The sequence below is a fragment of the Hemibagrus wyckioides genome, linkage group LG20 (genome assembly GCF_019097595.1).
Source record: "Hemibagrus wyckioides isolate EC202008001 linkage group LG20, SWU_Hwy_1.0, whole genome shotgun sequence".
Classification (NCBI taxonomy): Eukaryota; Metazoa; Chordata; class Actinopteri; order Siluriformes; family Bagridae; genus Hemibagrus; species Hemibagrus wyckioides.
Window position 1 is genome coordinate 3,401,917 of NC_080729.1, and position 27,001 is coordinate 3,428,917.

General features: G+C 41.7%; 2 protein-coding genes across 4 annotated transcripts in view; both read right to left on the reverse strand.

Moving 5' to 3' along the window:
• Positions 1–12,837, reverse strand: part of riok1 (RIO kinase 1 (yeast)) — a 15,116-nt gene extending 2,279 nt beyond the window's left edge. Inside the window, exons 1-14 of the mRNA XM_058372698.1 lie at positions 12,667–12,837; positions 10,863–11,082; positions 10,380–10,467; positions 10,212–10,281; positions 10,066–10,108; positions 8,979–9,071; positions 8,109–8,221; positions 7,721–7,801; positions 7,176–7,262; positions 5,461–5,598; positions 5,264–5,367; positions 3,845–3,951; positions 3,427–3,492; positions 45–149 (exon numbers count right to left, since the gene is read on the reverse strand). Coding sequence (XP_058228681.1) covers positions 45–149; positions 3,427–3,492; positions 3,845–3,951; positions 5,264–5,367; positions 5,461–5,598; positions 7,176–7,262; positions 7,721–7,801; positions 8,109–8,221; positions 8,979–9,071; positions 10,066–10,108; positions 10,212–10,281; positions 10,380–10,467; positions 10,863–11,082; positions 12,667–12,716 — 1,365 coding nt within the window. The 5' untranslated portion in view covers positions 12,717–12,837. The remainder of the gene's footprint in view (positions 1–44; positions 150–3,426; positions 3,493–3,844; positions 3,952–5,263; positions 5,368–5,460; positions 5,599–7,175; positions 7,263–7,720; positions 7,802–8,108; positions 8,222–8,978; positions 9,072–10,065; positions 10,109–10,211; positions 10,282–10,379; positions 10,468–10,862; positions 11,083–12,666) is intronic.
• Positions 12,838–14,994: 2,157 nt separating this feature from the next.
• Positions 14,995–27,001, reverse strand: part of rreb1b (ras responsive element binding protein 1b) — a 37,220-nt gene continuing 25,213 nt past the window's right edge. For 2 of the 3 annotated variants that reach the window (XM_058418436.1, XM_058418438.1), the window contains 9 exons: positions 26,373–26,459; positions 25,882–26,045; positions 22,106–22,247; positions 21,873–22,015; positions 21,601–21,790; positions 18,921–21,486; positions 18,653–18,817; positions 17,770–18,516; positions 14,995–17,675 (listed from right to left, as the gene is read on the reverse strand). In XM_058418436.1, coding sequence (XP_058274419.1) covers positions 17,248–17,675; positions 17,770–18,516; positions 18,653–18,817; positions 18,921–21,486; positions 21,601–21,790; positions 21,873–22,015; positions 22,106–22,247; positions 25,882–26,045; positions 26,373–26,459 — 4,632 coding nt within the window. In that variant the 3' untranslated portion in view covers positions 14,995–17,247. The remainder of the gene's footprint in view (positions 17,676–17,769; positions 18,517–18,652; positions 18,818–18,920; positions 21,487–21,600; positions 21,791–21,872; positions 22,016–22,105; positions 22,248–25,881; positions 26,046–26,372; positions 26,460–27,001) is intronic. The other variant, XM_058418437.1, reaches the window with a different exon arrangement.

Sequence of the window (27,001 nt, forward strand, 5' to 3'; positions counted from 1 at the left end):
TATCCTGGTCTCTCAGCCAGAATCCTGGCACTCACGGCACTCACGTTATCGTTCTGTTTGCCCTCCTGCTCCTTCATCATGGCGTCCACGTCTCGTTCGTAATGACTCACTTCGTTTAGCGTTCGAGGAATATAGGCATTCTTAAACACCTGGTGCAGACAAGGAAAGAAAACCAGTCGCTCGATGTTTCCGACGGAACAATTCCTAAAATTTCTCAGGAGATTATTCTGCATTACGCAGAGGTGGACGAAGTACACAACTTCCTTACTTGAGTGAAAGTACAAATACTACTGGTCAAACATTACTCCATTACAAGTAAAAGTTGTAAAGACAGGTTTTTACTTAAGTAAAAGTACAGAAGTACTTGTTTTTAAAAGTACTTAAGTATCAAAAGTAAATGTCAACGCATTGTTTTATTATTGTTGCATTGTTGTATGCAATACTTTCTGTGGAATTAAGAGCTTTTAGAATGTTACAAAACCTATAGAAATTAAACAACTGAACTGACAAAAAAAGACAGGTATAATCATTTATTTTTAATTTAACACTCCTACCACCCCCAACAAAAAAGTACCGGTACATCTCAAGAATTAGAATATCATGAAAAAGGTCAATATTTTTTGTCACTCAGTTCAGAAAGTGAAACCCATATATTCTATAGATTCATTACACATAGTGAAATATTTCAAGCCTTTATTTCTTGAAATTGTGATGATTATGGCTTACAGATAAGGAAAACCCAAAATTCTGTGTCTCAGAAAATTAGAATATTACATAAGATCAATAAAAATACTTCTGAAAAGTATGTTTCTATGCACTCAATACTTGGTTGGGCCTCCTTATGCATCAATGCGGCATGGCATGGAGGCAGACAGCCTGTGGCACTGCTCAGGTGTAATGGAAGCCCAGGTTGCTTTGATAGCGGCCTTCAGGTCATCTGCATTGTTGGGTCTGGTGTCTCTCATCTTCCTCTTGACAATACCCCATAGACTCTCTATGGGGTTCAGGTCAGGCGAATTTGCTGGCCAATCAAGCACAGTAACACCATGGTCATTGAACCAGCTTTTGGTACCTTTGGCAGTGTGGGCAGGTGCCAAGTCCTGCTGGAAAATGAAATCAGCATCTCCATAAAGCTTGTCAGCAGAAGGAAGCATGAAGTGCTCTAAGATTTCCTGGTAGATGGCTGCGTTGACTGTGGACTTCAGAAAACACAGTGGACCAACACCAGCAGATGACATGGCAGCCCAAATCATCACTGACTGTGGACACTTCACACTGGACTTCAAGCAACATGGATTCTGTGCCTCTCCACTCTTACTCCAGACTCTGGGACCTTGATTTCCAAATGAAATGCAAAACTTACTTTCATCTGAAAAGAGGACTTTGGACCACTGAGCAACAGTCCAGTTCTTTTTCTCCACAGCCCAGGTAAGATGCTTCTGACGTTGTCTCTGGTTCAGGAGTGGCTTGACACGAGGAATGCGACATTTGTAGGCCATGTCTAGGATTCGTCTTAAGCTCCCCTAAATTCTTGAATGGATTTTGCCTGACAATCCTCTCAAGGCTGCGGTTATCCCTTTTGCTGGTGCACCTTCTCCTACCACACTTTTTCCTTCCACTCAACTTTCTATGAATATGCGTGGATACAGCACTCTGTGAACAACCAGCTTCTTTAGCAATGACCTTTTGTGGCTTCCCCTCCTTGTGGAGGGTGTCAATGACTGTCTTCTGGACAACTGTCAAGTCAGCAGTCTTCCCCATGATTGTGTAGCCTACTGACCCCGACTGAGAGACCATTTAAAAGCTCAGGAAACCTTTGCAGGTGTTTTGAGGTAATTAGCTGATTAGGGTGCGACACCATGACTTTCCAGTATTGAACTAATTCTCTGAGACACAGAATTTTGGGTTTTCCTTATCTGTACGCCATAATCATCACAATTTCAAGAAATAAATGCTTGAAATATTTCACTCTATGTGTAATGAATCTATATAATATATGGGTTTCACTTTCTGAACTGAGTGACAAAAAATATTGACCTTTTTCATTATATTCTAAATTTTGAGATGTACCTGTACACATCTATGTGTATCCACTCATGAACATTTCAATCAAATGGTCTGTAAATGAAGACAGAAAAAAAATCTAACCTGCTTTAAAACCCAGCTACACAACTGTAGCTGTACAACCACCCAACAGCAACATTGCTTTAACAAAGAGTTATATATATTTCCACAATTCATTTACCCCATTTTCATACGCATTTACACCATTGTCCAGGATCCTTCCTCCTGTGTGCAATGCATTGTGGGCAATATTACCCATTAGAGTGTGCATTGTTCTGCACTTTGAATTTCTACCGGAAGTAGTAGACCATCCAGGAATTTTTGGAATACTCTTTTCAGTATACTACGATTTGGGGCATACTAATTCTATTTTTGAATACCATTTAGGACACATCGTATGAGAATTTGGACACAGCATACGTTTTTGTGTGTTAACTAACATCATTACCAATGCGTTGGTGGTGTATAACATACAAAGCATATATTCGTCCATTTTGTCAGCAATTGAGTTCAAAAAATTATGGAAAACCACTGAACTTTACAACACGTGACGCTACAAGAGTGGAAAAAAAAATCATCCTATGATTAATGTAACTACTTTCTACTCAATGACCTGGACAGAAATGTAGTGGAGTAAAAAGTAGAGTATTTGTCTTTCAAATGTAGTGAAGTTAAAGTAAAAAGTATCCAGAAAAAATAAGAGTCAAGTAAAGTACAGATACTCAAAAAGTGTACTTAAGTACAGTACTCAAGTAAATGTACTTCTTTACTGTCCACCTCTGGCATTACGCCACTGAATACTCCACTCTGATTGGTCAGACGGTGTTGATTAGTTTTCTTTAAAAACAGCGGCAAATCTTCATCAGATCAAAGTTTTACTGCATCATTTTATTTTTTTTTTGTTCTACCAACATCTATAAAGTCCTGACTCTAAATATAAATATAAACGGATATAAAGAATGTTATATTAAATAATTCATTTTGATCAATAAGTGATTGATAATTAATAATTGCAATAATTTGTAATAATTATTGTGGTATAATAATTGTAAGTCAATCAATCAATCAATCAATCAATAAATAAATAAATAAATAAATAAATAAATAAAAAGGGGAATTAAGAAATAAATGACATGTTGTTAAAGGAAAAGCAACGTTTCTTCACTACATCCAACAACTTTGTCATTGATTATATTCTTTAAGTATTGACCCATTTATCCACATGCAAATTTTACATCCTAATCATTTTTATTTTTATTTCAGTTCAGGTTTTCTTACAGACAAATAAGTCACACTGTATAATAAACCCCACTCTAATCCACAGAGATGTATATTATTTATGATTTAAGAGATTTATCATACCTCTTCGTCCACCTTGTCTTGGTTGGATCTTTCCTCTGCTGTTCTGGCTGATGCGATCTCCATGGCCTGCAGGTCCACACCACAAACACGTTACAGCAAATACTCTCAGGTTATACACAAGCTGCTGAGATATATGTGTTAGAAAAGTAACTACAGCTGAGCCCCAGGGACTGTGGAATAATTAGAATAAAGAATTCAAGTGTTCTGTATTAATATTTATATATCCATAGTAGTACTCAATTGCACTAAACATTAATTTTGTCCCAAAGCAGATTCACCATAAGAGGTATATGCAGGTGATGTGTATTATGATCTTGTATTGTTTTGTTCTGTAAGAATAAATTTATGTAATAACATGTCAAAAATCTTTGTTGAGTGTGTGTGTGTATTAAATGAGTGATCAGATAAAATGACAGACCCTCTCCAGGTACTGGTTGATGTTGCTGCTGGTGATGGACGGGTCTGTGACGAACTCGAACAGTTCCCGAACCGTCATCACGGCTACACTGTGTTTTTGGAAGAAGTCTAAAGAAAGAGATTAAAAAAGGAAATGGAAATGTATTTAAGTCTCAGTGCTTGTAAATCTCAGTGAAGGAGGCGTGGCTTGTGTGTCTGTAATCTAAGTAAAGGAGGCGTGGCCTGTGTGGCTTTAAATCTCAGTGACAGAGGTGTGGCCTGTGTGGCTGTAATCTCAGTGAAGGAGGTGTGGCCTGTGTGGCTGTAATCTCAGTGAAGGAGGTGTGGCCTGTGTGGCTGTAATCTCAGTGAAGGAGGTGTGGCCTGTGTGGCTGTAATCTCAGTGAAGGAGGTGTGGCCTGTGTGGCTGTAATCTCAGTGAAGGAGGTGTGGCCTGTGTGGCTGTAATCTCAGTGAAGGAGGTGTGGCCTGTGTGGCTGTAATCTCAGTGAAGGAGGTGTGGCCTGTGTGGCTGTAATCTCAGTGAAGGAGGTGTGGCCTGTGTGGCTGTAATCTCAGTGAAGGAGGTGTGGCCTGTGTGGCTGTAATCTCAGTGAAGGAGGTGTGGCCTGTGTGGCTGTAATCTCAGTGAAGGAGGTGTGGCCTGTGTGGCTGTAATCTCAGTGAAGGAGACGTGGCCTGTGTGTCTGTAAATCTCAGTGAAGGAGGTGTGGCTTGTGTTTCTGTAAGTGTCAGTGAAGGAGGCGTGGCCTGTGTGTCTAAAAGTCTCAGTGAACGTGGCATGGCCTGTGTGGCCAGACATACAAGCCACACCTCCTTCACTGAGACCTATAGACATAGGTCTCAGTGAAGGAGGTGTGGCTTGTATGTCCGTAAGTCTCAGTGAAGGAAGTGTGGCCTGTGTGTATATAAGTCTCATTGATGGAGGTGTGGCCTGTGTGTCTTTAAGTCTCAGTAAAGAAGGTGTGGCCTGTGTGGTTTTAAGTCTCAGTAAAGGAAGTGTGGCCTGTGTGTCTAAAAGTCTCAGTGAAGGAGGTGTGGCTTGTGTGTCTGTTCCTGTGTGGCTATAATCTCAGTGAAGGAGGTGTGGCTTGTGTGTCTATAAGTCTCAGTAAAGGAGATATGACATGTGGCTTTAAGTCTCAGTGAAGGAGGCGTGGCCACTGCACTTAATCAATCCTGGAAACTAAGGCATGGCTTCTGTACCTCAGTCCCCATGAAGGGGGTTGTGGTTTTTTCAAAGCTAACGATTTCTTTTGAATAAAACTAAGCTTTTTGTTTAACACCAAATCACTATGATTCATCTCTAATTTATTTCTTTCAAAATCTAGAAAGTAAAAGAGAATAAAATATAAATAACGTTGTTTATTACACCATGTTTGCACACTACAAAGCCAGGGCATGTTCTCATCACACTCACCGTTCACATTGCTGCAATCTTTGCGGAGAAACTCCAGAGCATGAGGATGATCGTGCTCCACTGACTGAGAGACATCGATAATGTACGCATCCCCGTCATGGTACCTGAAAACCAGAGCACAAATCACTGCGTTTAACCGAGGCAACACCACAACTTACAAATCCTCAGTATAAATAAAACAAGCCTCTGAGACTCACAGCATGTTAAACTCGCTGAGATCTGCGTGCACGAGCCGAGCCTCCTGATACATCAGCCTCATGTTCTGGATGACCTGAAGGTAAAGCTCACGTGCTTTAGATTCGGACAATGCGGCGTTCTTCAGTAAAGGTGCAGGCCTGCAATAGAAACACGCTATAATTGAAGCTGCAATTAAAAAAAAAAGGCAACAGAGCTGTAGCATGTGACAAGGACAGGAAATAAAAAGGAAGTAAAAATGTATTCAAGTCTCAGTGCCTACAAGTCTCAGAGGAGGAGGCGTGGCTTGTGTGTCTATAAGTCTCATTGAAGGATTTGTGGTCTGTGTGTCTGTAAGTCTCAGTGAAGAAGGTGTGGCCTGTGTGCCTTCAAGCCTCAGTAAAGGAGGTGTGACTTGTGTGTCTAAAAGTCTCAGAGAAGGAGGCGTGGCTTGTGTGCCTGTAAGTCTCACTGAAGGAGGTGTGTCCTGTGTGTCTAAAAGTCTCAGAGAAGGAGGCGTGGCTTGTGTGTCTAAAAGTCTCAGTAAAGGAGGCTTGGCCTGTGTGGCTTCAAGCCTCAGTAAAGGAGGCGTGGCCTGTGTGTCTAAGAGTCTCAGTGAAGAAGGCGTGGCCCGTGTGTCTAAAAGTCTTAGTGAAGGAGGCGTGGACTGTGTGTCAAAAATCTTAGTGAAGGAGGCGTGGCCTGTACGGCTGTAAGTCTCACTGAAGGAGGTGTGGCCTGTGTGTCTAAAAGTCTCAGAGAAGGAGGCGTGGCTTGTGTGCCTGTAAGTCTCACTGAAGGAGGTGTGTCCTGTGTGTCTAAAAGTCTCAGAGAAGGAGGCGTGGCTTGTGTGTCTAAAAGTCTCAGTAAAGGAGGCTTGGCCTGTGTGGCTTCAAGCCTCAGTAAAGGAGGCTTGGCCTGTGTGGCTTCAAGCCTCAGTAAAGGAGGCGTGGCCTGTGTGTCTAAGAGTCTCAGTGAAGAAGGCGTGGCCCGTGTGTCTAAAAGTCTTAGTGAAGGAGGCGTGGACTGTGTGTCAAAAATCTTAGTGAAGGAGGCGTGGCCTGTACGGCTGTAAGTCTCACTGAAGGAGGTGTGGCCTGTGTGTCTAAAAGTCTCAGAGAAGGAGGCGTGGCTTGTGTGCCTGTAAGCCTCACTGAAGGAGGTGTGTCCTGTGTGTCTAAAAGTCTCAGAGAAGGAGGCGTGGCTTGTGTGCCTGTAAGTCTCACTGAAGGAGGTGTGTCCTGTGTGTCTAAAAGTCTCAGAGAAGGAGGCGTGGCTTGTGTGTCTAAAAGTCTCAGTAAAGGAGGCTTGGCCTGTGTGGCTTCAAGCCTCAGTAAAGGAGGCGTGGCCTGTGTGTCTAAAAGTCTCAGAGAAGGAGGCGTGGCTTGTGTGTCTAAAAGTCTCAGTAAAGGAGGCTTGGCCTGTGTGGCTTCAAGCCTCAGTGAAGAAGGCATGGCCCATGTGTCTAAAAGTCTTAGTGAAGGAGGCGTGGCCCGTGTGTCTAAAAGTCTTAGTGAAGGAGGCATGGACTGTGTGTCAAAAATCTTAGTGAAGGAGGCGTGGCCTGTACGGCTGTAAGTCTCGTGAAGGAGGTGTGGCCTGTGTATCTAAAAGTCTCAGAGAAGGAGGCGTGGCTTGTGTGCCTGTAAGTCTCAGAGAAGGAGGCGTGGCTTGTGTGCCTGTAAGTCTCAGTGAAGGAGGTGTGGCTTTGTGTGTCTGGAAGTGACTGTTTACATACATGTCATCTTTTCCGATAAAGCCCATGACTAAGACATGGCTCCGAAGCATGATGGGTTCAGGACTGGGAATTCCTGCTGTCTGTAATCTAGGAATGAGAAGACACTAATTAATAAACTAATTAACTGGGCTTATTTATAAGACATTTATAAGACGTCTTGTCCATCACGGAGTGTCGTCGGCCATCTTGAAAGTTTTTCCTCATCCAGAGTCTGGTGCCTGGTAGCCCCACCCTTTTTCTGCTAAATAAGTGAAGCTTTTGCGTGCTAATTGCATGAAATGTCCAACATTCCACACTTATTTTTTTAGGGGGTTGAATAAAGTGCATCATCCGAGTAACTGAAGTGCAATTCTTCTTCTTGTCTTGTTGGAATAAAGGACTCACACTATTTATACTCCACAATGGCACAGAATAGCGTACACGTAGACGATTCAGGTCACACCCAGTGCATGGTCTATTAATGATAATACTAACATTAACATCGTATTTCTACATCCATCATTCTGTTGTGTTTCATTAGCGAACGAAGCAGCTGTAAAGCAAACCTTATCAGGTTCCTCATCTCCTTCTCAGCCCACGTCCGTACCATCTTCCTCGGGTTGCCTTTACAGTAACCATGCCGAAACCTGACAAGCAATACATCAGGAAATCAGCCAGTGAGGACACAGTATTAAAAAAATAAAATAAATCAAACTCAACGGGGATGCCCATGACGAAAATGGGCTTTGAGTGGACAAGCCCTGTACATGGACACGTTTGAGTAACACTGACAAACAAAGGTAGCTCTTGAAGAAAAACTATTTCAGACATTTGACCTTGCTGTTGATCAACTCCTAAATCAATCTATCCCACAAACATTCAGTCAATATTCCTGAGATATCAGACTAATAAGAATCAGTGGTGAAGGCCACTAAAAAGGTCACTGTGTCTCACCTGAACTCCCCACTGACGTATTTATCCCTGTCCTTAAACAGCAGAATGGAAGTCTTGTAGATCTTAATAGCACGGCTTTCTCCTTTAGCTGTGCTCGCGTGGTAGACGTTGGCCTGAAATGAGATGGCGGAAAATAAAAAATAAGCTCATTCGTATTGGGAGGTGTTCATTTAACTTCACTTCTCAGCTTCTTATCTCTAATCAAATCAAGTCGAATTTTATTTGTCACATTCGCAACCATAGACAGGACATACACCGATCAGGGTGAAGTGAATAAGATTGATGATCTCCTCATCATGGCACCTGTTAGTGGGTGGGATATATTAGGCAGTAAATCAACATTTTGTCCTCAGAGTTGATGTGTTAGAAGCAGGAAAAATGGACAAGCGTAAGGATTTGAGCGAGTTTGATGAAGGACCAAACTGTGATGGCTAGACCACTGGATCAGAGCATCTCCAAAACTGCAGCTCTTGTGGGGTGTTCCCGGTCTGCAGTGGTCAGTATCCAGTTTATCAGAAGTATCCTTTAAGTCCTGCAAGTCCCATGGAGGCCCCACTTCGCAACTTACAGGACTTAAAGGATCTGCTGCTAACATCTTGGTGCCAGATACCACAGCACACCTTCAGGGATCTAGTGGAGTCCATGCCTCGACGGGTCAGGGCTGTTTAGGCAGCAAAAAGGAGAACCAACACAATGTTTGGCAGGTGGTCATAATGTTATGCTTGATTGGTGTGTATGCGTCATAAAACGTAGCTATAATAAAGCTAAAATAAAAATAGTTACAATACAAATAGAAATAGGATTAGCTGGAAAAAACAATGTGGAAAAAAAGAATCTACAGAATATAAGAACAGAGTTTGATTCTCGAACCTCTTTTCCTGTACTGATGCAGCCGTTAATCCCTGAAATGACGCCTCTGCTGAGCATTTTGAAGAGAATCATGCGAGTCCTGGGGTCCAAAACCTGAAAATGATGAACATATCATTATTAAAATTCTCTGTAGGTTCAGAATCGATGCGTAATATTTGATAATCTTCCGATATCAGGATGTCCCAAAGTGTTTTAATCCTCTAATAAAGAATAAATTAGCTAAACAGTTAACCATTAAAGAATGACGCCTCATAATTTTAATCTATTTAAAAAAGCATTATTGCATAATAATAATAATAATAATATACAAAAATTATATTAGAAGGTTATTATTATTTATTTTATTTTTATATAATATATGAAAATATGTGAAAATTAAGAAAATATCTAAAATATAATAGAAAAATTAGTTCAGAAAAAGTTCTGAAATTAAGAACATTATATATATATATATATATATATATATAGTTTTTATAATTATTGTTCATTTTTTCTGTACACTTGTAAAACATTATAATGTAATGATATAATGTTGGTTGAGAAAATTATATATAAAAGATATATAAAGATGATTAAGAATATATATTTACTATTAATTGAATTTATTTAAATTGGGGAGAAAAAAAAGCCACTGAAATAAATAACAAAAAAAAGCCAAAGGATAAAAGAAATAAAAAAATCAACTTTTTACTTATGTTTTCTTTTTAATAAACAACTGTATATTTTTAATGTACAATCCTTGTGTGCAAGACTACAGTTCAACTTGTACAGTATTTGTATTCTATTTTACGGTTTATATAACGGTGTATATATTTCTTTCTTTCTCTCTTATATTTTTATTAGAGCAACTGTAACATGGCAAAGGAATTTCCCCTGGGATTAATAAAGTTCTTTGAATCTTGAATCTACATCCTGCTGAGATGGAGTTCCACCTCCTGTTTCGGGACACTCACACCACCTCGACCTCTGAGCTCTAATGCAAAACTAAATACACAAACATCACAAAAACCTGGCTGATCCACTACTTTTGGATCCAGGTGTAATTATGCAAACGAAGTTTTGCTTGAATTGTTCCTGACACACATACCTGTTCCACTGTCGCTCTATCGGACTTGTCTTTAACCCGATACCTGCCACATGAACAGAGGATTGAAGTCAGACATGAAACAGTTCAGACCGTGAAGCTATATAGTTCTTGAGAGTGTATAGAGAGAATATAAAAACGTGACGTACATGTCGGCTTCTTTCTGTCGTTGCATTGCGGTGACTTTGTTGATGACAGAATCGGCGTAGTTCAGCTTATCTGAGAGATCAAATCGAAAGGAAACATTCTTTTTTTAACCGTTTATCCTCCGGCGTCTTTCTAGAACGTGCCATCAGACATAAACAGAGAGAACTTACCCAGGTTTATTTTGTGTTCAAACTTTCTCAGGACCTTGTCTGAAGGCGTTGAGAGCTTTTCTGACTTTTGTGTGTTTTGTCGGTTTGCCTGGAAACAAAACAGACAACACACAAACACACACACACAGAGATAAAAACACTGTTTCAATTCATAGAGTTGACTCTAGAGACTCCTTCCATAAATGTTTCAGCCCTTTCAAGAAAACGTCACCATATCAACGATCATATATTTTTTTTTTATGTTAAATAACACATTTTTATTTACTACACTTACATCATGTGAAGCACCTGCCATATAAGTTATTACTCAAATAATAACACAACAGAACAAATTAAATACAAACATGTGATTTGCAGCTGAACCACTGACAGAGCTGCTGCTATAAATAATCAGTAAACACCTTCCGAACAATCAACATCTGCTGTGGAGTCAACATTAATAATCATACAGCTTCTCTCTTCCTGGAGATCTCTGGAAAATACCTGCTGGTTGTTGCCAGTCCGCATCGCAGCGTAGCGTTTAGTGAAGTCTCCTCCGGCTGACCCTTTCCAGTCCCATTCATCATCATCATCATCATCGTCATCATCATCATCATCATCATCATCATCTGCCTCGTTATCATTATTTGCCCGCAATGTCACTCCGCTGAGTTTGTCCTCTAGCGATGGCTGTTTCTCTGGAATGCAGCTGAACTCTAAGTCACTGGAGAGTATTACACACGAGGGTCAGCCAGCGAAGTTAAATACTATAAATTCCACAGCAGGTTAACAGAAATGAATCCTGCCACTGTATTTGTACAGTGCCAATTAAGACAAAAGATACACATCATTCTTGATGTTATCATGTTTATTATTATGGCATTAGTTAGTAATGTACACCGATCAGCCATAACATTATGACCACCTGACTAATATTGAGTTGGTCCCTCTTTTGCTGCCAAAACAGTCCTGACCCATCATGGCATGGACTCCACTAGATCCCTGATGGTGTGCTGTGGTATCTGGCACCAAGATGTCAGCAGCAGATCCTTTAAGTCCTGTAAGTTGCATGGTGGGGCCTCCATGGATCGGACTTGTTTGTTCAGCACATCCCACACATGCTGGATTGGATTGAGATCTGGGGAATTTGGAGGCCAAGTCAACACGACAGACTCGTTGTAGTGCTCATCAAACCATTCCTGAACTATTTTGGCTTTATGGCACAGTGTATTATCCTGCTGAAAGAGGCCACAGCCATCAGGGAATACCGTTTCCATGAAAGTGGGACGTGTCAAAGTAACATCCACGTGGATGACAGGACCCAAGGTTTCCCAGTAGAACATTGCCCAAAGCATGACACTGCCTCCACCGGCTCGCCTTCTTCCCATAGTGCATCCTGGTGCCATGTGTTCCCCAGGTAAGAGACGCACACGCACCCGGCCATCCACGTGATGTGAAAAAAAATGTGATTCATCAGACCAGGTCACCTTCTTCCATTGCTCCGAGGTCCAGTCTTGATGCTCACGTGGCCATTGTTGGCACTTTCGGTGGTACACAGGGGTCAGCATGCGGCCCCATACGCAACAAACTGTGATGCACTGTGTATTCTGACCCCTATCTATCAGAACCAGCATTAACTTCTTCAGCAGTTTGATCAACAGTAGCTCGTCTGTTGGATCGGATCACACGGACCAGCCTTCACTCCCCACGTGCATCAATGAGTCTTGACTGCCCATGACCCTGTCTCCGGTTCACCACTGTTCCTTCCTTGGACCATTTTTGATAGATACTGACCACTGCAGACCGGGAACACCCCACAAGAGCTGCAGTTTTGGAGATGCTCTGATCCAGTGGTCTAGCCATCACAATCTGGCCCTTCGTCAAACTCGCTCAAATCCTTACACTTGTCCATTTTTCCTGCTTCTAACACAAAGGACAAAATGTTGACTTGCTGCCTAATATATCCCACCCACTAACAGGTGCCATGATGAGATCATCAGTCTTCTTCACTTCACCTCTCAGTAGTCATAATGTTATGGCTGATCGGTGTATCTCAGCGTTAAAAATATTACGTCATATCTCAGCGTTTAAAAAACATGACGTCATACCTTAAGGTTAACAATAGCACATTACAACTTAAACAGCTCCAGAAGCTTTCTGAGTTCCTAGTTTGGCCAAATTCTCAAGATGAATCTGGACAGATTAGAGGTTTTGGTTTATCCACACTTCTAATACTACAGTAGAAAATAAACACAACACCGTTTTGCTGTCATTAGAAGTGAGCTAAACACCCGGCGTGTTTCCTCACCTGCTCGATTCCTCCGCGTCTTCAAACTGTCCCGGGACAACCTGCGACATCGCGATGTTTTCTGCTTAGATTCACAAAAGTAAAATACAGCGGTCAGAAACACGGACAGTAAAAGCAGAAACGCACGCCGGACTCCCAGCTCCACGCATATACACTTCCGCAAACGTGACTACGGAAGCCGAGTTGGCTGAACGAAATTCAAAACGCAAAAAGAAAATTATTGCTGCTCAGTACTTCTCGGTATCACGCTGTTGGGTTTGTTCTAAACTGAAATTAGGCGTCTCCAATATTATCTCATATCAATAATCTACAGCAGTAAACAGATTCCTTAGTTCCTTACTCCATTAGGCCCATGAAATTGCAATTATACACCGATCAGGCATAACATTATGACCACCCGCTTAATATTGTGTTGGTCCCCCTTTTGCTTTGCTGACTCTTCGAGGCACGGACTTCATTAGATCCTTGAAGGTGTGCTGTGGTATCTGGCACCAAAGTGTTAGCAGCAGATCCTTTAAGTCCTGTAAGTTGTGAGGTGGGGCCTCCATGGATACTTACAGGTCTTGAAGGATACTTTTGATAGATACTGACCACTGCAGACCGGGAACACCCCACAGTTTGTGCTGCAGTTTTGGAGATGCTCTGATCCAGTGGTCTAACCATCACAATTTGGCCCTTCATCAAACTCGCTCAAATCCTTACGCTTGTCCATTTTTCCTGCTTCTAACATCAACTTTGAGGACAAAATGTTCACTTGCTGCCTAATATATCCCACCCACTAACAGGTGCCATGATGAGGAGATCATCAGAGTTATTCACTTCACCTCTCAGTAGTCATAATGTTATGCCTGATCAGTGTACTTCCAGAACAGCTGATATTAATGCTCTTGCTTTTAATATGTTCTTGTTTCTATAGTAACATAGTTTCTGCATTAACCTACACAAGTTACTTTATTACAAGTTACTACACACCTACAAATTCTTTAGAAAATGTCTATTATTGTTGATTTGGTAACATTAGAACAGTCTTATTAGCATGTACAGTTTTGAAGGGGTCTCCAGTGTCAGTGGTTTGTAACAGAGGTAACTTTATGTTACACATGCGAGGCAGAGTTGATTGGACTTTCTCTAACGCAAGGAGCTTGTTTTATTAACATCAAGAAAGTAAAAAGAAAGAGGGATGCTAGTTAGGGAAGAGCACCTTATAGATGTTATAACCTAGGTATAAGCAGTATAAATACAAATAATTATACTGTAATTACTATTTTATACTCATTAGAACACACACACATACACTATGAGGGGCCAGGTCAGTACCAAATGATAAACCCATACTGGGCCCACATGGCTTCATAAAGAGGGACCAGTATGGATCTTATGTACACTATATTGGCAAAAGTTTTGGGACGTCTGCCTTTACATGCACATGAATGTAATATGGAGTTGTCCCGCCCTTTGCAGCTATAACAGCTTCAACTCTTCTGGGAAGGCTTTCCACAAGGTTTAGGAGTGTGTTTATGGGAATTTTTGACCATTCCTCTAGAAGCGCGTTTGTGAGGTCAGGCACTGATGTTGGATGAGAAAGTCTGGCCCACAGTCTCCGCTCTAATTCATCCCAAAGGTGTTCTATGGGGTTGAGGTCAGGACTCTGTGCAGGCCAGTCAAGTTCCTCCACACCAAACTCACTCATCTGTCTTTATGGACCTTGTTTTGGTCAAAACATTTGGCAATATAGTGTACGTTCGGCCCCATATTAGCCCTATTCAGATTAGATGCGAGATTCCTATGGGCTAATTCAGGTAGCGCCCACATAGAAACTATGGACAAACCCGATTCGGGCCCCATGCTTAAAGCCCACATGGCGACCACACTGGAATGTTGGCTGAGTAATAACATGAACCGAGTTGTGGATGCTCTACAGCATTAAATGCAAGTATAGATAAGTCATACAAAAAGGACCTAGTGTTTTATTTGTTACTTGGCACAGAGATTATTACCATGATAATTGTAACTCTTGTAGGGCACATTTAAACGCCCTCAGCCATCAAATGCCACTCGAACAAGTCACAGGTTGCCAATAAGACCTTTTACAAACCCTTAATAATGATGTATTTGCTTGTCCAGTATGAAAATCAGTGTGGCTTTTGCCATTCATTCTCTCATCCTGACAAAACTCCTGTAGTTTTGTGTAGCACACATTATCATGGCATACTGTAACCAAAAAAATCTTCATTCGCTGGTGCGCACAGATTCAATAAAAAAAACAAAAAAAAAACAAAACCCCACATCCCTATGACAAGAGAATAAATAAACAGAACTCTGTTTAATTTCTCACTCTTTCTTAGTGTATATTTATTGTTTGAATGAGTTCAAATAGGGTCGTGTACAGAAACAAAACAAAAATCAATAAGAACTTTCCTAAAAGTAAAACTGGACAGGAGAGACAAACGTTTGCAATCCCTTTAACAAATGCATTTGTTGTTACAGTGCTCAAAACAAATCGGCGAAACATGCAGAATTACAGAGGATGAGGAGGAGGAGGAGGAGGATGATGAACATTGAGGTGAATTCACATTCATATGCATATATGATGCAACTGTAGTGATCGCTCTAGCCTGCTGCAGAAACGAGAATTTCTTTCCACAAAGCAGATGATTTTAAGTATGCATAATTTGAGGAGCCCCTGAGAAAGAGAAGAACTGGTAACCACCCATTTTAATTAGACATGCAAAAAATCACTAACTCTACTGCTAATTCAAGCTCGGGCTTTAATAATAATTATATATTTAGTTAATGCATGTGTGTATTGGTGGGGACTGATTTAACTGAATTAATGCAAACAAACAAACAAACAAACAAACAAACACACACATTAATAAAACAATCTATGGCAAATAGCTCAAGGCGTCATAATCATAACCATAAAATAAGTGATAATATAAAGAACTTCAAGATTGTTCAGCGCTACAGTCATTGTTTCCGATTTCTCCTCTGCGTTCATACGGGAGTCCATGTTAGCTCCGAGCACTCATATCAATAAATACATAAAATATTCAGTGTGTTCTCCTTATCTTTGATAGACCTGCGCATACACACTATACACTACAAGCAAGCGCACACATTTCTCAAACACACCATAGTAGAAAAATGATTTGTTTTTCCGCAAGTTCACCAAACCTGTTCGTTGAAGCCCAGCAGTTTGTTAGCCTTTCTTTAAAGGAAATGAACAGTAAAGTTAAATATGTAAAGGAATTGAACATTATTCGGGAACTGTCTTATTGTTCATTTAGAAGGCATGTGATATGTTCTATTAAAAATAAAGTGTCCCTTTATCAAAAGAGGCACATTTGCTGCAAAAATATACGCTGCCTACTTTTCTGGGTTTTTCTGCGAGGCAGCATTAGAAAGTACCCACACACCAATATTGCGTTGTGTAACCGATTATCAGCACATGTCTGTTGCATAGTTTTTGGCTCCAACACGCAGCATTTCCTTGTTGATCATCTTAAAGACAAACTTCATTCAACTAATTAGAGGTTTATGAGGTTAGATTGGCTAACTGCAGAGGTACTAAAGAGACGGATATGAAAAGTAGGAGGCAGTGTGAACAGCACAGTTGTATAAGTCGAGGCAAACAGCAGGGCGATTTCAAGTATAAAACCCACAGCACAAACATCACTGCGCTTAAAACATAGAAAAGACTCCGATGAGCCAGATTGGGATTAAATGCAATGTGTACTGCAAAGCACACTGCTGTCTGATGCGTTGTGTGTAAAACCTTGGCTTGATTTTAATTGGTGCCGAAAAAGAAAAGGGACTAAAACGTCCACCGGATCGTTCAAGTGCATTCGAAGCGGATCGTACGGATCCGTGTTCTTAAATTCTTAAACCAAGTGTCCTTAATAACAAGCTTTCGCCTAAAGGCAGTGTCTGAATGTCAGGCTTTACACCCCAAACCACCAGGGGGCGCTGTCTCAACCACTAGTTACGTTCTAAGTTCAACGCACCACAAGGCCAGAGAGCATCGTTTATCAGTGAGCTTCGATAGAGGAAGAAAATGTACAAAAACTGGCAAATATTGCCAAGAAACATTGACTAATGATCACCCAAACTGATAACCAAAAGTATTCTAGGCCACTGAGTGAACCAAGGACACCTCCGAAACCTAAAGAAGCCTATTCGGAACGAAGGTTCAGAGAGATATGCTCTCAGGCACTTGAGCAAAACTTATCGAGAAGACTAAAAACAAAGTGGAATTGACTTAAGAATAATACATATGACGGTGCTAATATAAATCATCAATTTATCATACAAAAGACTAATTTATTTTGATATAAGGATTATAGAATTAATTAAAAAAAAACACACAATCATATACATTTGATTAAAAATGATACTGTGCAGTGGATCTAAATCTCTGGGGGAACAAAAGAATCATTAAGGCATTGAGAGAAAGTTTCCAGTTTTGCATTTTGCTCGCATTATAAACGTCCGCGCAAAGACGCTCGACTCTGCATCGTCTTTTTAGTGTTCGTGTAAGATCATGGAAGTATGGCACAGGATGGACAGAGTCAACACGTCTTAGACAACTGGCTTGTCTACAGCTCCCTGGTTATCCTTAAGACTGGGATCTGCTGCATCTTTGGGTTCTGGGGCCTTAGTATCCAATTCATCGAGCTCCTTCGTTTGAAGTTTTTTGGAAGCCTCTGGCGCAGAAACTTCCTCTTCTTTAATCCCATTATCGTCCACCTTCTCTTCGGTTTCCTCTGCTTGTTTGCCATTCTCCGCCTTGGAGGTCTTGTTTTCAGAAGGAGCCGTCTCGCTCTCACTTCCAGAAGAACATCGTAGATCTTCCCCATCCACAGCACTATCGTCTCTTGCTCCGTCAGCCTCATCTGTTCCTCGGTCATCTGGGGTTTTCTGGTGAATACGCTGGTGCCTCACCAGGCTGTGTTTTAAAGTGAAGGTCCGGTCACATGTTTGGCACTGATATGGTCTTTCTCCTAAATATATAAAAATAAAATAAACAAATAAAATAAAGTCAAATTCCCCAACAAATTCTATAAAAATATATATTAGATATTTACTCTCATTTAGTCTTACCAGTATGTGAACGCATATGTCTGGTCAAATCTTGCCGGCTCCAAAAACGTTTGCTGCACACACTGCAGATCTTCTTCTTCCTCTTGTCAGGTCTACTTCCTGGTGATTCAAGCTCGGAAGAGCCACCCTCTTCTTCTTCATTTCTTTCCTCTTTCTGTCCCTCCTTTTCCTCTTCCTCAGCACCACTTTCCACAACGCTGCTGTTCTCCTCTTTCTCAGCCTCACCCGTTTCCTGCTCACCTTCCTTTATTGGCGAGGTGCTGGTGTCAATAGATTGACTGGATACCGCAGGTTGATTTCTTCCTTTCCGTTCCCCATCTTCATTTTGGTTGTCCTGCAAATGAATCTTCTGGTGCCGGCTGAGGGTGGCCGCATGCCGGAAGGTCTTTTTGCAGGTACTGCATGTGTGAGGAAATTCCTCTGATGGTGGACCCTCTGGTTCCACTGCAGGTTCTGTAGCCTCTGGCTGTTCCCGCTCAGTTTCTGACATTTTGTGTTCTGTTGGTTTGCTGGCAACATTCAAATCCAGGCTCTTGTTGCTCTGAGAGTCATCACTGTTCTCGTTGTTGTTCAAGTGAAAGTTCTCAACAGATTGTGAGCTTTTTAGATCTTCCGTCAACTCGGGGGATTCTGTGGTTATGTCTTTATCCTGCTCTGTCAAGTCCATGTCATTAGTTATGGTTTTGTCCTCTTTTTTAAGATCATCTTCATCTACCATGACAGCAGGCTCAGCATCAGAAACACCATCTACACAAGAAATTAAATGTTAAATGAGAAATGATGAAGGCTTAAGGATTACTTGGTACAAATTTTAGGACAGTAACATACCTCCACAAGATTATTTTAATGTTTTCATTTATCTTAAGGTTTGTTGTAGTCATACCTGTACTTCCCTGTGACCCATCATCAGCCTTGGTTTTTGGGCATGACCCAGTGTTCTGCAGTGTGTTGCGACTGGATAAGCCATGCTTACGAAGGAGGTGGCGCTCGCAGTTGGATTTGGTGGAGAACAGTGCATCGCACTGAGGACAAGGGAACGGCTTTTGGCCTATGGGAAACACCGTTACATTACAGTCAGTTTTTACTGCTTTTAATGATTGACATGGGGTTAACAAAATTATAACAAGGAGTCACACCAAAGCATAACTGACCTGTGTGTGTTAGCATATGCCTCTGTAAAGAACTGGTCCAAGGGAACACCCGAGGACAGTATGGACATTTCATCTTCTGCACAGAGTTTGAGTAGGCATTCTTCTTCCCTTTGCTTCGTGGGCGAACCTTCTCTTTGTCTTCCTTTCCTTCCTTCTCTTCTTCACTTGCAGACTGTTTCTCCTTTTCTGGCTCCATTTGCCTTAGCTGTAAGTAAGAGCTAAATTTATTGGCATCAGTAGTGGCCAGCATTTTCTCCACACTTGGTAACTCTCCACTGGACTCCAAGTCAAACCCACTGATGGATGCATGTGTAGGATCACATATCTCATCCTTGAATGGCCTTTTCTTGCCTCTCCTCTTTGATGCCTCAAGGGATGGACAACTGAAAGAAGAACCAGGACTTGCAGTGCCATTGGAACACTTTTTATCCATTAGTGTTTCACCACTGACCACTCCATCACTTTTATCAGAGTTTATTCCTGTTTTCAGCAGCACCGGTGCAGCTGAGACGGAAGAGATGATTTGGGCAATGGAGGCCAGAGGTGGCATTTCTGAAGTGTTGGAGGCAGCAGCAGGTTTCGGCAGCAGTGGCTTTAGGCGTATGGGTGGCTTGGTCATGTCACTTGTCAGTGTAGAGGCAAGGCTAGGCATGGTTGCTGGAAGGGATGTATGGACACCCGATACCTTTCCTATAAACTTGACAGTACTTGGAGAAGGAAGCTCTTTCTTGACCTCTTGGCGATACGATGAGGTTGTATCAACTTGTTCTATCTTTATTTTCTTTCCTTCCATATCCTTGCGAATAGACAGATCGATAGGCTCCATGGAACAGTCATTTGACAGAGAGGGAGAAGCTGCCTCTGGTTTTATATCAGAATGAATAGTTTTCAATGTTTTGCTGGAGAAATCCAAGGGCTGGTCTTGAACTGCAGCTTCAGAGAAAGTACTTAGATTTTGATTTCCTGACTGAGACTGAGCAGCAGAGTTGGTCTGGACACAAGTAGGAGCTGTGACAGGAACAAGAGTGTTTATATGATCTTCAATTTCCCTCTCTTGGACTTCTGAGTGTTGCTTAAGCAGGTGATGGATACAATTCCTTTTGGCGAGGAAGGCTGCGCCGCACTGGCGACATTCAAATGGTTTCCTCTGACAGCCATTGAGAGTTCTGAGATGAATCTGTAGAGCCCTGTAGGTCTTCAGGTCCTCTCCACAGTAGCGGCAGGATGTGTTGCCAATATTAGCCGAATCCACAAGGTCCTGTGTAGTACCCCCAACTAAACTGCTTGCACTTGAGGATGGGGTAATGTACTCAATGTTTTTCTCAATCTCCTTGCGAGTGTTTTTCATGTGCTTCTTGCGCAAATGACGCTCACAGTTGGCCTTGACTGTAAAAGGGTAGTGACAGAGGCGACAGACATAGGGACGTTCACCGCTGTGTGTTCGTAAATGCCGCATTAATGTGGCATTGTCCGGAGCAGTGTAGGTGCAGATGCTACACTTGTATGGAGAAGCTCCATAGTGATGAGCTCGCATATGAGCCTGGAGGCCTCCTGGGAAGGAGAACACTTGCGTACAGAAGCGACATGGATATTCTGTCTTTGGGACCTTTTTGCCACCTGAGGTTCTCATATCTTTTTCTTTACCTTGGACCTCTTCCTGCTTAATTTCCCCAGTAGTCATTATTGTTGGCCCTGTGCCATCTCCCACTAGATTTGTGTTCTCCCAATTTGTAGGCGAGGAAGACGTTGAGGAAGATGGGGTATTTGATGACTGTTTGGAAGTAAGAATTTGGGCTGTAGGGGGTGGCAAGCTGGGGCTGATGCAACCTGAAGAGGCTTGCTGGGCATTCATCACTGGTGGAGGTGGCGTGGAGGTTCCCATGCTGGATCGAGGAGTCACCAGTGGCTTGGGTTTGAGAGGAGTAATTTGTTTGGGTTCTGCCTGCAGAGGACCTTCTGCACCTTTTGGAAGCAGTGGCAAAGTCATCTGAGATGGAATAGCAGCAGCCATCTTCAGGATCTGTTGGATATCAGCAAGTTCCACTCCTGTTTGACTGACAGGCCGGACAACCAAACCACCCTGAAGTGGCTGCAGTGATAAAAGGCTGAGACCATTACCCTTATTTAAGCCTTGAAGAGAGACAGGATCTAGAAGACAGAGGCCAAGACTACTATTGGTCTCTTGAGGTAGATTTGTTGCAGAGGGCTCAACACGAATAAAACGAATGCTGTCCAAAATTTCTTGCTGTTTCTCCTCCTCAGTCTGTTCAGGCTTAGCGAGTGAAGAATGCTGTAGACCAAGGCACTCCATAAAATCATTCTTCCCATTTAAAGTTACGCTGGCCTCCTGTTGTACTGATTCAACTATCTCTTTGGAATCTCCAGAATCTTTGGCTGTATCTGAAATAGTGTCATTTTCCTGCTTCTGGGGTTCGGCATCATCATCTTTGTGAGAGATTATGTGTAGATCTAGAGAGACTTGGAGAGGAAAGGCCTTGTTGCATACTTCGCAAATAAACCTATGAAATTTGCTCGAGCAACGTCGCAAATTTGTTTCACACCAGACCTGCGCAAAAGAAATTTCAAAATTACTTTTCAAGAACCAAACCCAATCAGAACCCAATCATGTAAACATTTTGATACTTCAAGGTTATAGTGTATGTTTAGAACAAATCTGTACCTGTGCGATTTGGGGGAATTTGCTGCAAGAAAAGTCGATGAAGGACAGATCACTGAAGCCCAGAGGTATGGAAGGGTTACTCTGGATAAATGGTCGTCCATTGGGATCTGTGGGCAGCTGCTTATGAATAACGGAATTATGACGAAGGAGGCCTCGATGGGTGCGGAAAGTGATACAACACAGGTTACACCTAGCACAAGTAAGAGGACCTTGTTAACATTGTTCTATGTATGTACATATGCCTGTATGTGAATCATTTTTTTTGCACTTACCTGAGTGCAGTGTCAGGATGTGTCTCCATGTGTGACTCCAAACCATATTTACAGATGAATGTCTTGAAGCAGATTGGACAGTGCAACAGGTCTTCTTCACGCTTGGCGGGGCTTTGCTCCCCAGATCCGTGCACTGCAAATACCTAACACAAAAGATTGAGAGGTTTTATTTTGGATTCAAAAGTAAGTTCCAAGCCACCACAAAAACAGACTACAAGCCCATTTTGTAGTACCTTTTTATTGGGTGGTTCATTGGTTTTCTCTCCATCATCCTCTACGCTTAGTTTTCTCTTGGTGGGTTTGCGGCGCTTGCTTGGGGAAACAGGATGTGAGGCTGGGACACCGTTTGGGCCCTTGTCATGAATTTTCATGTGCCTATAGAAATCGAAAAGGTATGAAATTAAATATTGAAATTAGGTGCCTGGCATCCACGAACACTGTACCTGTGTTCTTTTAAGTTTACATGGTTTGACTTAAACATAGGGGTAAACACTCCAATGATAATGATGAGCAAGCAAAGCCAGATTATTTAGTCACTGGTACAAGAAAAAATAAACTCTTTAACCAGTCATTACAGTTACACAATGGTACACCCTGTGTGTGCGAGCAGTGTTATAATAAACAATTTAGACCAGTTAGTCACTGACATACTGCTACCTCTGGAGAAATATTCAAGGGTGTAATAAGAAATAGAGCTGTTTTGCAGCTTTGCGTCTGATCTCACGCAATTATCAAATATTAAATGCAAATTTTCTTCGTGGCTTTGAGGGATTTATAGCTAATGAGCTGATGAGTGTGGAGTTTTGTAAACTGCAATGTACAAGCTCCATGCTGACAGCAGAGGGCTTTCTCTCCGAGGGGTCAGACCAGAGTGAGTCGAGGGAAAGTGGCTTTAACGACGTGCTGCTACATGTGCTGCCCCCTCCCTACAGCGGTTTGCAGGAACAAACCCACCTTTCAGGTTCCACCAGATATGTGCCTCATGATGCTTCATGAGCCGAAGCTGTTGGTTAAACAGTGCGTAACTAAAGAACCTGACTTGGTGGTATGTTGGTCTACAGGGTTCCTGATTGCAAATAAGGGTAATAACCAAGCACAGTCCAGATCTCTGCACCAATTCTGTGTTCTTGAGATATATTCATACATAAATTATTTAAGAGATAAATCCATAAAAAGAGACTTTGTTCATAAACATGCATAATTCATTGCAGACTTGTAGGTGCACTGGACTGAATAAACGATTTCACCTATGAAGGCCACTCCATCATCCCCGAAAGGCCAATGCTTAGTAGAACTGAAGAATTTCCATATACTGTATCATCCAAAGTAAGCTGACAAAACACATGCAACAAAAACGGCATGTAACTCTTTCTATTGAGGATAACAGATGTACAGACCCACGTTTTATGGAGTGGAAATTCGAATGGCATTTTGGGCGACATCTGACAGGCCTAATTCATGTCTACCTCTGTGCGAGCACACATGCCTGACCGAGAGAGAGAGGATAAATGTCAGCAGGCGCAGTGCTCAGAAGCTTGTTTTACATTCTGCAGCCGGGGATGGATATTAATAGCAGAGTAGATGGAGCGAGGGGCCGTCCATATGTGGACCCAACCCCGACAGCATGAATCCTGTTCCATCTCACATCGCAGCTCTCTGGCCTCACTCGCAAACTCGTCACCAAAGAAAGCCAGTGAACGCACTGAGCAAACAATGAACGTACGCCAGAAGAGCGTGGAGTTAAAAGTGTTCCTGGGTTTCAGATGACTTGATGCAGAACTTTCCTCCTGCAACACCAGGACTCTACAGCCAGAGGGTGCTATGGAGCACAGCAAAAGTTTGGCTTTGTGCAGCCATGTTTTTTGCAATGACAACAGAGTCGATTCGTCCAGTTTGGCCATCGATCACAAAAGCTCACTGAAAAAGATCACACCTGCTCTCTTTAGCAGCACTTCTTTCTCACATCTGGGGAGTCAACATCTTCAACATGGCCTCAAGCATCCAAAGATACTCAGCACACCTCTTTACTAGACGCCCCCCCTTTTCCTTCTCATTCTCTCTCTCTCACACGCACACACACACACACTCTCTCTCTCTCTCTCTCTCTCTCAGACTCCTTTTCTTCTCCCACCCCCATCTGGAATGCCTGCATGTCTCAACTGCACAAGGAGGGCCTCTATGCTCATCCCATAGCCGTGCCACCACAAACGAAAACGGGCACAAACACACACACACACACACACACACACACACACACACACACACACACACAGAAGTGCAGCACGCAAACAGAATTATCTCACACACACAGACACAGAAGCTTGTGCATACATCTCTATCTTAAGGCCCTGATGCAACACACAGCTAAATGGAGTTCACACATCAGCACAGACATCACACAGATCTTTTACTCCCTCAGTATAGAAGCAACAGTTTCCCAGACACATGCTCACTTTAGAATCATAAGCTCGATTTCACCTCTGTGAAGTTTCTAAAGTAAAAGTCTATTTTCATCAGCTTTTTTTTGCTTAGCTTAGCTGTTACATTTACTGGTTCATTCTCCAACACTTCGAATGATATCATTTGCTGTGCATCACATCTGTTTATTTTTGTTACTCTAAACAGCACAGAGCTGTGCAGAGCAAAGAGCTATCTCAGGCTAAGAGCAAACGTAAAAAGAGCTAATGTTAAAAGCTCTTCCAGTCTGTAGATAAAAACTTTATTCTGTCATTTTAGCTAGACGTTCTGTTAAGACAGAATTCATGAGCAGATCTGAATTTAAAGGAAGGCCTAATGGGGCAAAACTTAATCTACAGACCTGATCTGTTTTGTGCCCTTTTAAGCTAATTAGCTAGCTAGATTTATTTCTAATATCTACAACAAACGTGAGACCAAACACTACCAAGACATTTCCGAAATATTCTCTAATAAATAATACACAATATTGTGTTGAGGATACGAAAATCTAGCACTCTGCATTACTAGGAAGGCAGCATTTCTCGGACTTTAGCCGTTCTGAGGTAGCACTAATCTTAGCAAAAGCATTTCCCTCACACCAAAACCAGTGATGGAGAATCTCATAGCTAACATTATCCTGTCGATTTTGAGAAAAGAGATATTTCTGAAGCCGGAAAATCATTCCTGTGTCTAAATTGAGCTAGCTAAAATAGCATGATCTTACTGGTTTCATTTGTCACATGCTAGCTAGTTAGTATTAGCATTAGCTAGCCGTTTTGGTCGATGAAACGGATGCAGATATAGATAAACATAAAAATGGTTTAACGTTATAAAATATACCATGAAAGTGCCACATCAAGCATGTTACAGTTCTAGAAACTTCCGAGACCCCCAGTTTGATTTTCCTGCTCTTTTAAAGACGACATAACGTTTCTGCATTTATTAAATGCTCTTAAAATGATGCATTTTGAGCAGACTAGCTTCGAGTTAGTTAACAATGGTGTTATATAATGTCAGGCAAAATGGCTGAATTTAGGGATGTTTAGTTTAGCGATTATACTCAATTAGAGTGTTATTTTAGCTTTGTTTAGCTTTTCTTTCTAATTTATCACCAAATCTGACTGAAATGTTTATATTTTCGACAGTTTAAAAGCTATTTGCTTCACTTCAGCGGCTAGCATGTATGCGACAGCACAGATTTTGACCGGGAATGATGTCTAAAAAACACTGAGGTAAAAGATTACAAGAATACCGTAGACAAAAGAATTCTCGATAATGTTATAGTGTAACCCCTCTTATAACCTATCAAACAAGTTTTTTGAGTCATGTTCCAACCTAATTAGCTGAAATAAGTCCTTTGTGTGCGATTAAAACGTCACGTGATCTCAAATCTAAATACATCCATTTCTGGAAGGCCCCAGAGTATCAAGTACATGAAGTATTCTCTCTCTGATTCTGGTTTCTCCAATGTGAGCAATGTTTTAGCTCAGTGAACAAAATAATCTTTTAGATTAAGAAATCTTTTAGAAAAAGATAGGATTGGTGCCTGTACCTGTGCATGTTTCCATTGGTGGTGAAGGTCTGACCACACACTGAGCATTTATAGGGTCTCTCTCCGCTGTGGACCAGCATGTGGCGATCCAGAGAGCTGGCCGAGCTCAGCGCCTTTCCGCAGATGCTACATGAGTGGTCGCTACCTCCGATCTCTGTGTTATGCTAAAGGATGGGCCAGGAGATAGAGTGTTATTTTGCAAGTTTTCCACATTTTATTTCATAAAGAAAGAAAAAAAAACAAAAAAAAAACAATGTTCTCAGTGAATGAACTAGCTTAGCTTGCTATGTAGAGTAGATTTCTCAGTAATGCAAAGGAAATAAAGATTGGAGTAACACTGATGAACAGGCAGAAAACCAAGAGATTTTTAAATGTTAAACTGGAATGCAGTGATATATTTACAATCCATTAAGTCATTAAAAAAAAAATCTCATCTTAGCTCATTCATAATATATCATTAAGGAAAAAAAAATCAGATTTTTATCCTGTACCTGTCGTATATGCATAGTGAGATAATGCTGCGTCTGGCAGTTCTTATCACACAGCGGACAGATGAAGGAAGAACGATCTTTCACTTCCTGCAAGACAGAGGAAAGACACAGCACTCAGACACAATAACAATCAGTTTACCTGCTCTTACGGAAGCGGAAGCGTCAGACCGAGTGGAGATGGAACACCGAAAACAAGCATCTTATCAAAGATGAGCAACAGGTGAGCACAAACTAGCTCTCTGGGTTACACTGTTCAGAGTTACAGTGACACCTGAATGATGTGTGAGGAAGGAGGAAGCAGCACACACCATATCGGTCTATATATTCATGTAGAACTGAGCAATATGATACACTATTATATACACATGAATGTAATATGGAGTTGTCCCGCCCCTTTGCAGCTATAACAGCTTCAACTCTTCTGGGAAGGCTTTCCACAAGGTTTAGGAGTGTGTTTATGGGAATTTTTGACCGTTCCTCTAGAAGCGCATTTGTGAGGTCAGGCACTGATGTTGGATGAGAAGGTCTGGCTCACAGTCTCCGCTCTAATTCATCCCATCAAATTTCCTTCACAGCACTGCTGAAATCCTGAAAGTGTCTTCGATCATGTGAAAATGTTCCGAACAGAA